Here is a 13,226-nt window from a genome sequence, read left to right on the forward strand (position 1 = left end):
TTTATTTTGCAAATTTTTCAGATTAGTTTTACAGCTATATCAGAAAATGAATGATTGTTTGGTTATTTCATTTACCAAAGGTAATTGAAATAGATATTCATGAAGTCATTTGGAGGTGAACTATCTCCAATTCAACAGGTTAATCATAAACATTTGGAGGATTTTCTTGCCATGCTATATTAGGAGGAGAACATTACCAGACAGACATTTAAATTGTTTTATTTAACTAAAACAACAACGTTATGTATTCTGGATTTTTTTCTTCAACAGCAAACATAGAATATTTTAACAAAACAAGCATATGAATTTTTGAATTTAGTTAAACAGTCAAGTTTTTTAAAATCAGGTTTGTTTTTGTTAAAATTGTTTAACTAAAATAGTTAAATGTTTTTTTTTAAAAAATTAAATAGACGGTCAGCATGAGAAACTTAAAATATTGGCTTCTGCAGCCAGCTGAATCATCTTCACCTTCATTTTCCTGTTTTGTTCATAATTTGGAAAAGAAAAACAAGCTTTCCTGCTTTTTCTGGTCCCAAACGATTTCTCAATTTGGAATGGATTAGTCCAAAGGAAGAAAATATTCTTTCTACACCGGCAGAAGACGCTACTGCTGTTAAAAGAGAGATTATCACTTCAACAGTCTCTGAATCCAAGTACTTAAGTGATTTCCACCAGTTCACTGGTCTGACTTTCTTTAAAACATCATCAGCAAACATATATTTCTTGAATGGTTCACTGTTAGCTCTGAAGTTTATTCTAATTGTTATTATGGAGGGATGATTGCTGCATGTCCATGTTATAGCCAGCTCCTCTTCTTCAGCAGTTAAGGTTTGACCCTGGTACCGAGTATTGAGAATATCTGCAAGAAAATGAGATGGAGATAGTGCTTGTCGTTTTTTTTTAATGCTTGTAATTTAACACTGTCATTGCATATTTCTCTTTTTAAGATCTCACTCAGTTCCTTCCAAATTTCAACAGCGTCCACAATAAAATAGCTATTTCTCTGCATTTTGTTTAAGGCTACAGAAATAGGCGTCAGTGTACTCAGCATGTGTTCAACATTTCTCTTAAGACCAAACTTATCTATGGTTGTTTCTAGATGGAGATTTTTTTTTCTTTTTGCTACAGGTGATATACTGTGGCTATGTGACATACATGATATGACTGAAACACTATCATTGGCAGATAACTCTGAAACTATAGGAAAATGATTGATCTTGAAGGTGGATAGTCTTCAGAATCCTGTATGTTGAGGATGGATTCTTCTAAACAAAATAAGTCAGTGCAGTTATTTATTACTATTACTCTACTGCTCATTTAGTATTACTCATTGCATTCACTGACACTCAGCACTACTTTAAAGGTGAAATTGTAAAAGGAAGATCTGTCTCTTTCAAGTATTTATTTTTTTATCACTATTGTATCTAAAATGATAGTACCATAGACTAACAACTATATTTTTTTTGCTGAAACATGAGAATTCAAGAGTAGACCAGAAGGAAAACAGGCAGTCCTTAAGAAAGAAGCATGAAATAAAAATGTTTACCAACCTGAAGATCCTACATGTTCAGACATGTTCCTTTCATCATCTTCAACGCAGCTTCCTCCTGAGAAGGAACACTTCTCATGATGTTGTTTCATTCGGGAAACCAGGCCTTGCATTTCTTTGTTGCATTGTTTGCATTTTGCATGCATGCCTGTCTTACCCACAGGTAAGGGAACTTCATTAAAATATTCCCAAACTGGGTCTCTCTTACAGCCTGCTGCCATTTATAGGTTTTCCCTTCTAGTGAGAGAATGGTATGGTAGATCTCAAATCAATGAAGGCTACACTCAGAAAGACCTCAAGACTTCTGGAATATGCCGCTCAAACAGTTTCACTTTTCTTTCTGCTCCCTGTCCCTCCCTTCTCACATCTGTCTCCAGATTTCTTCTCCTTCTCCAGATCTACTCTGCCCCAGCAATCTTGTATTCATTGAACTTTTTGAAACTTTGCACTTTTAGAGAGAGGTAAGGGATTGACTCTGTGTACACAAATTTGCAGAGGGACAATAGGGTTGAGGTCTGTTATTTCTTACCTCTATATATTTATTTATTTAAAAACATTTTTGCTGTTAACAAGCATATTATCTTTGGAGACACAAATCCACAGTCCGAGAACTACAAAACTAAGCATCTCTGATGGTATCTTCCAGACTGAGCACTGAGTCTCATTGGGTAGATAGAAAGATTAACCTAAATAATCTATACAGAAGCCCCTAGATCCCTATAAGATTGGGTCCATAATCCATGAACTATTGAAACTCATTTAGAAAACTTTTCTTAAACTTTACATGAATATATTGTCTCATACTATAGAACAGGGGTGGCCAACCTGTGGCTTTAGAGCCCCATGCAACTCTTCAGAAGTTAATATGCGGCTCCTCGTATAGGCACCGACTCCGGGGCTGGAGCTACAGGTGTCAACTTTCCAATGTGCCGCAGGGTGCTCACTGCTCAATCTCCTAGCTCTGCCACAGGTCCTGTCTCCACTCCACCCCTTCACACCGCCTCTTCTGAGCCTGCCGTGCCCTCGCTCCTTCACCTTCCCTCCCAGAGCCTCCTGTACGCCACGAAACCATTGATTGAGAGGTGCGGGGAGGGAGGGAGAGGTGCTGATCGGTGGGGCTACCGGTAGGTGGGAGGCTTTGGGAGGTGGCAGGGGGAAGCTGATGGGGCTGCTGATGTATTACTGTGTCTCTTTGGCAATGTACATTTGTAAATTCTAGCTCCTTCTCAGGCTCAGGTTGGCTACCCCTGCTATAGATTTAGAATTTATAATCCCTATTCCATGATGAGATATCTTGGAGCTATAATGTATCTTAATTAAAACTGTCTTTAGATAGGCTTTTTCCTCAAAAAGCATTTTATAAAAAAAAACTGATTAAATAAAAAATCCTATTTATTTATTTATTAAATCATTGATTTTTATCCATCCTGCTCCCCCTACTCCACTCTCCCATCGACTCCTGTACTCCACCGGATCGAGAAATCTGCAGTCGATTTTAGCAGGTCTTCACTAGACCCACTAAATTGACTGCTGATGCATCAATGGCTGCTCGTTGATCCCCCAGTAAGTGTAGACCAGCCCTAAGTGAGCTAACCAGTCCTACTTCCTATATCACTTATATGGGAGGATATCCTAAAGTTTAGTAACATGTGAAAGACACACAGAGTTATTTGTCCATATTTTCTTGAATGCACTTGTGAGTACACTGCACACATACAGAGAGTAGTACAAGGTAATGGTTCTGAATCATGTTTCCCACAATTTTGGGAAATGTGCTATTTTGTGGATGAGCTTAAACTATGCTGGCTGTATAACCATGTCAGCTGAGCATGCCAGAGCATTGTTACACATAATATAGTTTTATTCTTTGTCTAGAGAGAACCTTGTATGCTGTAGATCCTTCAGATATGGCCTTATGTGGTTTTCTTATTGTAAATGAAGAGCAAATAAAAATTTTGTAAGACTGAGGGCCTGCTTCTGCACTCACTTCATTGTTCAGGTAGTGTAAAGCTGGTGACAGCAGAAGCAGCTCCTAAGACTACAGATAACTCTTCTTAGCAAAGTAGAGAAGTTTTAGTGTAAGCTTAACTTTGTACCTAGATATGTTATCACTCAACTATTTGATAGCTTTTCTCAGTTCTCAATTGGAAAGCACTCTGTGGAAAAGTAGATATACACATGCACACTCAAACCTTTCAGCTAGTGCCTTTTATACCCCACCCTTTTGTTCATACAGTCTTTCCATACTCCCTCTTTTGTACATTATGATTGCACTGGTTGAAATGTACAGTACATCTTCAACTAGGGGCTGCCCTTTTGTCACTTGAAAGAGAGCAGATTTACATAGTATGGCTTATGCAGTGTGTGATAGGTGACTTCTTTAAATGTAGTACTCATTTGACAGCTGTGGAGATTTAATGACAACATCGAAAAGAAGACATGCAACATGAATATTTAAAAGTATGTGTGGATGGCTTTTTGCTTTGAGTTAGTATATTTAAATTCTCTTCAAACAATTTTTATTATAAAGGTGAAGGACACCCATAAATTCAAAATAATGGATTATTACTTGAAAATGTATGAAAAGGGGCAGCTTCTTATACCCAGATTCTCAGTAGTATCAGGCTGTGACAAGTTGGCCCCTCCTGGGGCAGTCTTCAGCATCAAGTCACAGCATGACAGGTGCACCTGCATCAGTTTCCCCTTCAGTGATTCTCAGAAGTAGTCCAACAAAGGCTTTCCAAACGTGTGAATATAGCCCTTGCTGAGCTAACTTGTTACAAAAGAAACTTGTTACATGCACATAAACAGTAACAGAAGTCCCACAGCCATAACCCAGAGTTCACCAGCATAGTCTAAACCAGTGATAGTCAGACCTCAGTGGTTCAGGAACCGAATTACTGATCAGCAGTACCCAAAAGAGCCACAGTTGTGTGAATTCATTGTCTCATTTACGATAATACTATATATTCATATTTAAAACAGTCTGATGGGAAATATTACACACACAAACCTAAATATTTCCCCTATCAGAATGTTTAAATATGAATATATAGTATTATCATAAATGAAACAATGAATTCACATATATTCACACATTCATATATATTCTCTCTGTCTCTCTCCTCTCTGTCACAGCAAAATGACTGAAAAAGTATTACTATTTTATCAACTACAATTGGTTAATAACAGTCAATGTCCTGATTTGTGAATAGCTTAGACTGGTTAATAATTAAATCAGTGTTTTAATGTATGCTGCTGTCAAGGTTCCTCCCCCACTCTGAACGCTAGGGTACAGATGTGGGGACCTGCATGAAAAACCTCCTAAGCTTCTCTTTACCAGCTTAGGTCAAAACTTCCCCAAGGTACAAAATATTCCACCCTTTGTCCTTGGATTGGCTGCTACCACCACCAAACAAATACTGGTTACTGGGGAAGAGCTGTTTGGACACGTCTTTCCCCCCAAAATACTTCCCAAAATCTTGCACCCCACTTTCTGGACAAGGTTTGGTAAAAAGCCTCACCAATTTGCCTAGGTGACTACAGACCCAGACCCTTGGATCTTAAGAACAATGAACAATCCTCCCAACACTTGCACCCCCCCCTTTCCTGGGAAATGGTGGATAAAAAGCCTCACCAATTTGCATAGGTGACCACAAACCCAAACCCTTGGATCTGAGAACAATGAAAAAGCATTCAGTTTTCTTACAAGAAGACTTTTAATAGAAATAGAAGTAAATAGAAATAAAGAAATCCCCCCTGTAAAATCAGGATGGTAGATACCTTACAGGATAATTAGATTCAAAACATAGAGAACCCCTCTAGGCAAAACCTTAAGTTACAAAAAAGATACACAGACAGAAATAGTTATTCTATTCAGCACAATTCTTTTCTCAGTCATTTAAAGAAATCATAATCTAACACATACCTAGCTAGATTACTTACTAAAAGTTCTAAGACTCCATTCCTGGTCCATCCCCGGCAGAAACCCGCATATAGCCAGACACACAGACCCTTTGTTTCTCCCCCTCCTCCCAGCATTTGAAAGTAACTTGTCTCCTCATTGTTCATTTTGGTCAGGTGCCAGCGAGGTTACCTTTAGCTTCTTAACCCTTTACAGGTGAGAGGAGCTTTCCCCTGGCCAGGAGGGGTTTCAAAGGGGTTTACCTTTCCCTTTATATTTATGACAGCTGCAAAGAGCATAAGGAGATATATTAAAGAGCCACTTGCAGCTCTCGAGCCTCAATCTGAGTATCACTGGTCTAAACTGTACATTCAGTCTTCAAGACCCAGCAGTTTATTACACATGAAGTACAGCCATGGCACCTCTCATCTTGTGCAAGGTCTCTGGTGTGACTCCCATGAGTTTTACCATTCTCAACTCTGGTGCAGCTCTGTTGTCTCTCACCATGCCTCGCCTTCTCTGGCCCTACAGCTTCAGTTCAGAGAGCCTCTGCAGCTCTCAGCCTCCAGCCTTCTCTAGCCAGGGCTCTGAGCCTCAGGAAGGTCCGCAGGCTAGCCTTTCAACTAGCTTCCTGATAATTCTTCCCCCTTTCCAGGGAGGGCCTGTGGAGAGCTTTCTGTGCTCAGCAGCTTTCCCCGAAGACCTCCAGTCTCCCGATCTCTGGCAGCAGTCATCTTCCAACGATCTGTGACTGATTGACTGAGTGTTCTTCATCTTATGCTTTATGGCAAAGCAGACTCAATCTATAACCACCACCTACTATATTCCTCTTACATTCATGCCACTGCACTCCTACCCTGCTCTATATCCTTAAAAAAGGTAATAGAACTTTAGTATCACCTCACTTTCCTGATACTCTCACTAAATCCCTCATAGTATATTCTGTCACCCTAAAGCGTCTGAATTCTTCATAAGGAGCCTTTCTTTTCTGGGAACACTCATTGCTTTCCCATATCAAGTGATCAGCTGTTTGTTCAATCTTTCACGTGTTACATGTCCTTGTGTCTATTCAATAAATATAAATTATTCTTTAAACCACAATGACCAGTTAACAGTCTAAATGAGAGTCCTTCACTAATCCTTTGATAACTTTGGAGTAGTGCATTATCCTCTATTTTGGGTCATACTTCATAGAATCTTATTCATCTTTTCTCCTTGGTCCACAATTCTTGACTTTTTAAACTAAACTTTTAAACTCCTGCTTACTCAGGATTTTTTTATATCAATTTCTCCATTTTTTTAAAAGCATTTTTCAGTTCCTTATCAACTATTTCATTGCCATGTGTCCCAGCATGTGCTGCAATCCAGCCTGGTACTGTGGTCATGCCTGAGCATATTAACTCAGTCAAACACAATATTTCATTTATTAGATCACTCCTGCTTTGTGAGGTACCCTTTTTAATTCCCAGAATACCTGATAATGAATCTGAAAATGTAACAGATCTGCAGTGAGCCTTATCAGTTTAATGCTAACATTATTCCTACCAATTCAGCTGTCATAGTGGCTACAAAATGAAGTATTCTTTTGATTTCTCAACTCCAGTCTCAGGGATGCAAAAGGCTGCTCCCATCTTCCTGTTTTTTCATCTTTAGATCCGTCAGTATATATTCAGCGGTAATGACTCTATTTATCATATATAAACTCCTAAACTTTTATCTGTCATATGGGACAACTTTCTCTTTTCTAGTCCTCTTTCACTTAACTCTTACGTGCATTTAAACCCTATGAGCACGAGGAAGTATATTGAGTCAGGCTGCATTTTGTCCATCTAATTCCCAACATTCCTTGTATATTTTTCCAGTATTCTTATCTTCGCTATTTCCCTTGACTTCAGACCAGACTGTCAGATCTAACACTTTCATTCTTAAATTGACAGACATTTCTCCAGTAACTACCTGGATTATTACACACAGTAGTGTCATTAGAAATGCACCACATGCAATTCATAGTTCTTACTCAGTCTGTTGGGCTCTCCCATTTGTATGGACAGGGTCTCCTCTCTTAAAACTCAGGAGTCAGCGAGGAGTCACAGGTGCACTAGATCCCATTCCTCTTAAAAGGGCCAGTTACAATTTTCCCCCCTAATTTTATTCTGACTGTGTTAGCAGCCTGAATTCAAACAAGTAAAAAAGGTAGTTCGATGTTGAACTTTGGTTGTGGGTACTGTGGTAGAGGCTGAATTTTGCCATGATACAGCCTTAAAAATAGCCACCCCAAAACTAAAACTCCTTTCTCTGTGTTAAATGTCCTCCCTCTCCTTCAATTTCTCCTGTAAAACCCATGACTCTTGTTTAATAAAATAGTATGATCTCCTTAGTTCTCTTCTACCACATCGCAACCACTTCTTTCATATGTTGTATTGTATTTTTGTCTGTTAGATTTCAGCACTTCAGAATAGGGGCTATTTGATCTTAAAAGTAACACTGTCTGAATATATTTGTCATGTTTAAGTAACAGCTAACATTACTATAACTGAAAGAAAAATGGCTTTAGATTTGCTTTGTGTATAGTCAATTTCACTGTTTCACAGACATAGTCTATTAAATAGGTTTATGTTTCACAATGCAGTTGACTAGCACAAAGCCCTGTGGCCAACTGGCATCTCATTAACTTTTTAGTTAGATATTAGATCACACTGCAGGATTAGAATCTTAGTCCTTCCACTCACCCCCCTTTTTTTTTTTTTTTAAAAAAAAGGGAAAATAACTTGAGATTGTAAAACTACCAAAGCTAGCAGGAGGCATTAGGCATTGATGTAGCACCTGAAACTGTTTTAACTTCATTTTTGAAGTCAGTGCCATCATGTGTGTGGTGCTCTGTTCACCATTGCAGAAATTACTGGAATTTTATTTGGAAAAAATGTGTGTGAAATAGTTCTCTGAAGTTTTTCTTTTTGCACTATATTTTGAGCTTCTGCAAATATTACCAATCTTTAGTTCCATAAATTGGAGACTTCTTTTTGATTAATTTCCAGATTTTTTTGGTGTATTACTTCTGCAAACTGATCTTTCATACCACAAAAAAGTTTAAAAATGAACCAAACATAAGCAGAGCAACAGTTTATAAACACTAGCTGCTATTATAGATCTGCATACACATCGTATCTTAAGATCCAGTGTAAACTTTGTGGTATGTTTCTGTGCATTGACTTATTTATTTGTTTTGGGAATTATAAAGGACTGATTTATGAGTTCTGTCCACTTCTATGAATTATCTGGAATTTAGATTTTGGATGCAAACTTACATTTGTGGACCATTTCATATTGATGTTCTTAATTTACAGTCAAGAATACTGAGATCTGTTTTTATCTTAAGTTTCTGACTTGTACAGATATGTTAAGTATTTTATGAACATCTGTCTGAATTATTTTTCTAGCTAGGAACGGTTTCATGTAGTTTAGTTATGGCTGTATAGAAACCAGACAGAAAAATGGTTTTGCTTGAGTCTACTTTAAAATTAAATCTGTTAGTTTTTCCTTGTATATTCTGCAAAAAACGTGGGCACTATGCTGCCAGTTAATTTTTCCCTCCCACTGACTTCTGACCAGTGGCAAATGTTGTTCATACCATAAGTCACTAGAGAGCCTAGAAAGAGAACAAAATGTCATATGAGTTTTAACTGCCTACTAAACAAACTACTATACCACTTCTTTTGTTCCCCCCTCCTGGCAACTAAACAGCCTTACAGAGAAGTCCTTTAAAATATGCTTAGTTCTTGAGAACATCTAGTTTTGTGTTTGATGTAAAAGTTGACAAAACTTGCACTACTATAATTCAATATGTCCATTGCTGCTGTTATCAAACATGTCTGTTTTGTATCCATGACTTAAGTTACAAAAGATTAAATTATTTTATAATTTAAAATAACTGGCTGAAAAACATAACCATCTTCTCCAATAGTTACTGATGATTATTCAGTTTATGCAGAATCATACTTTGGGAATCTTCATTGTGTAATATAAGTAAGCAGATTGATGTACTGTGCAACACCTCCAATATAATCAGTCAAATGTAATGAGATGTTTAATTTGGTTTTGGAAGTTAAGGTTGGGTCAGACCATCCACACCAGTACTTTGTTTGTTTGTTTTGTTCGTTCTCACTCAGCGTATTTCTAAAATTTACCTGTAAACTCTTTCATCTCTTCTGTTTTAAAAACTGAGCACTCTTCAGGCACTATACTTTTATATAAAATTATTAAAACTGATATACAGACTACCATATGAAAATGAGAGAGTCTGTTTTATCTTTTTAAATGACATCCTATACTAACACATAATCAACTCATTTTCCAATTACTAGTAGCCACAGTATCAGGCTATCCTATTGGAAAATATGGGTACTGGTCTAATTTTCACGTTTTAAAATCAACTCTTAAATGTAATACGCATATAATAGAGTATTAGTATTTTCAAACTGATCACTGTAATATGCTGAACATAGAATACGTATAAACTGAAATTCATTGGGAAATGATACTATATAAAATCTTAAGAACAGATGGTATCATCTAACAAGCATACCATTATTTCTTGAGCTTTTGTGGTACTGCTAATACATTGTAAGAGCTCACAAAAATTCCCTAAAAAGAGCTTTAAAAAGTATTTCATGAGCTTATAAGTAGAATCTCATCAGAATTTTTTTCCTTTTGAACTTCAAAGTCTCTACTGAGCATGCTGAACAGAAGATTCATTTAGAAGTGGATGAGAGAAAATTTACATTTAAATGCTTAGCGCATGCTAATAAACCCACACTATTTTAGTATTCTACTCTCCAACAAGGACAACTAGCAAAAGCCAGTTAAATGATTGAAGATGCCTGAAGACTTCAATTTAACTTCACTTTTTTTAGTTAAGAAATTATTCAAGTTAATTGTTTGTGTTCAGATCCATGTATATTTTGCCCATTATGTTTGGAACAAATATAAACTGTTATGCTAGTTAAAAATCTTGTTAAACATGCCTCTCTAAATATGCTATTGAACTACCAGCATACAGATGCGTATATACTTTAATTGCTAAATAGTAACGCCAATTAGTCTTTGATTTATTTTGCAATATGAATTTTTCAAGTCCTTTCCTTGCTTCCATAGAAGTTATTTTGGCATTTTAATAGAAATGTAGGGCTTGAGAGGTCATCTAATCTAGCCTCCTGCATTTTGGCAGGACCAAGTATACCCAGACCACTGGTGGGCAGTCTGCGGCCCATCAGGGTAATCTGCGGCAGGCCACCAGACAGTTTGTTTACATTTTCACGGCCACCTGCAGCTCCCAGTGGCTGCGGAACAGTAAACCTGCGGGCGGCCATGCAAATGTAAACAAACTGTCTTGCGGCCCACCAGCGGATTACCGTGATGGGCCGCAGGTTGCCCACCACTGACCTAGACTATCCTTGACAGGTGTTCGTCTAATCTGTTCTTAAAATGTCTAGTGACAAGGATTCCACAGCCTCCATTGGAAGCTTATTTCAGTGTTTAACTATCCTTAGCATCAGGGTTAGATTAATGCAGGGGCTAAAGGGGGCCTTGCAGGCTTGTGGGCCAGATGCGGCCTGCGGCTTCTTTTCATGCAGCCCGCTGCAGGCCGGAGACCGGTCCCCAAGCCTTGTCGCATGACACCCCTCCCTGGACCTGCAGCTGCAAGGGCTGGCTCGCTGATGTGCCCTTGCGGCCCCTAGGTTAGGGGCATTCAGGGAATCTCTGCGTGCTGTCCCCATTGGCCAGGTACCGCAGCCATTCGGAGCTGCGGTGGTGGTGCCTGCGGGCATGCACAGCGGACGGCATGCAGACATGCCAGCCACCTCGGGGAGCAGAGCAGCACAGCGCAGAGCCGTGGCAGGCAGAAATCCTGCCTTAGCCCTGCTGCACCGCCGCCCGAAGTAAGTGCCGCCTGGCTGGAGCCTGCACCCCACATCCCCCTCCCGCACTCCAATCCCCAGCCCTGAGCCCACTCTCCCAGTGCAAACCGCCAGGTGCCCCACAAAATCTAATAGCCCTGGGCCCACAGGAGAGTTAATCCTGCCCTGCTTAGCATTTCAAAGATTTTCATAATATCTACCCTAAACCTCCCTCGGTGCAGATTAAGCTGATTACATCTTGTTCTATCTTCAGTAGACATGGAGAACAATTGATCACTGTCTTCTTTATAACAGCCCTTAACCTATTGGAAGACTGTTATCAAATCCTCCCTTAGGCTTCTTTTTTCAAGTCTAAACATGCCCCATAGGTTCCTCATAGGCCAGGTTTTCTTGACATTTTATCATTTTTGTTGCTCTCCTCTAGACTTTCTCTAATTTAACTACCTCTTTCTTAAAGCATGGCACCCAGAACTGGAGACAGTACTCACGCTGAGGCCTCACCACTACCAAGTAAAGTTGGACTTGTTTTATATCTGATATTGCTGTTGTTAAACTCTGGAGTTATATTAGCCATTTTCACAACTGTATCACATTATTGGCTCGTATTCAGTTTGTGATTTACTATAACCCTCAGATCCTTTTCTGCAGTACTACTGCCTAGCCAGTAATTCTCTGTTTTGTGCATTTGATTTTTCCAAATACTTTGCACTTGTCTCAATTGAATTTCATCTTGTTAACTTCAGATCCATTCTCCTATTTATCAAAAGTTACAAGATTACTCTCCCCTCCGTTATCCAAGTCATTAATGAGAATATTGAAAAGTACCAGACCCAGCACAGACCCCTGTGTGATCCCACTGGATATGGTCTCCCCCCCCCCCAACCCTTTGACAGCAAACCAGTGATAACTATTCTTTGAATATATTCTTTCAAAGAGTTGTGTATACGCCCCTTATAGTAATTTCATCTAAGCCAGCCTTCTCAACTGGGAGTTCACGGCCTCCTGGGGGGTCCATGAGATGGTTTCAGGGGGTCCACGAGCCCTGGAGCCCTACAGAGCTGAAGTCCTGAGCCCATGGGCAGAGTTGGAAGGAGCACGGAGGATGTGCTCCCCCCCCCAACTGCACTGCCTTAACCAGAGTGGGACAGTCCCAGGGGCAGTTCCACCACCCCACTTCTGCCTCTTCCCTGCCCCCCCTGAACAGGTCGCATCCCCAGGCTAGAAGCCAGTGTGGGGCAGCTGGTGCCAGGGAGTGGTCTTGTCTGCTGCTGGTGCTTGGGACTGCAGCCAGCTCCCAGCCCCGTTTCACTGTTTGTGCCGCTGGTAAGAGCTGCCTGGGTGGGGGACCTAGATCTGGCTGGTAGAACCCTTGGGGAGCAGCAACTCCCTGCGCCCTGAGCTATGCCCCCTGATCTCACACACCCTCTAGCTCATGTAGACAGCCCCTACTACCCCTCTCCCTGCACCCTGAGTTATATCCCGGCTTGCACACCATCCCTAGCTACTTCCTGCCTGAACCCTGAGCGGTTTTTGAACTTTATGAGCTGAGCCACCTCTCCCTCCCCCTGCAACACACTGGGTGGTCTGCTGAGGTGAGTCGGGGGTGAGGTGACCGACCCTCCCTCCCTACCGTGCATAGCTGACTCCATGAAATAGAAGTCAAACTATGCCTATGGAGGCCCTGCCCAGTGCCCCACAGGGCAGAAGCCCTGAGCCCCAGCAACCTGCAAGTATAAAACCCTGAGGGACACCCCCCCAACCTGGTGTCTGAAGCTCGGAGCCCCGAGGCTGCCCTCCACTTGACCCTGGAGTTTTTCTAGTGGGGGGGGGGGGAGACTCAGAAAGAAAAAGGTCAAGA

At 40.2% G+C, this 13,226-nt stretch overlaps 1 protein-coding gene across 3 annotated transcripts in view; it reads left to right on the top strand.

The window, feature by feature from the left end:
* MTMR10 (myotubularin related protein 10) overlaps positions 1–13,226 on the top strand; it is a 66,752-nt gene that overhangs the window by 10,055 nt on the left and 43,471 nt on the right. Inside the window, exon 3 of one of the 3 annotated variants that reach the window (XM_073303672.1) lies at positions 11,826–11,878. The exons of 1 other annotated variant lie outside the window; for it this stretch is intronic. In XM_073303672.1, the coding sequence (XP_073159773.1) occupies positions 11,827–11,878 (52 nt within the window). In that variant the 5' untranslated portion in view covers position 11,826. Of the gene's footprint in view, positions 1–1,128; positions 1,279–11,825; positions 11,879–13,226 lie in introns of all 3 variants that reach the window. One more of the 3 variants, XM_073303673.1, reaches the window with a different exon arrangement.

This window comes from Lepidochelys kempii, chromosome 10, assembly GCF_965140265.1.
Source record: "Lepidochelys kempii isolate rLepKem1 chromosome 10, rLepKem1.hap2, whole genome shotgun sequence".
In the NCBI taxonomy this organism is placed as follows: domain Eukaryota; kingdom Metazoa; phylum Chordata; order Testudines; family Cheloniidae; genus Lepidochelys; species Lepidochelys kempii.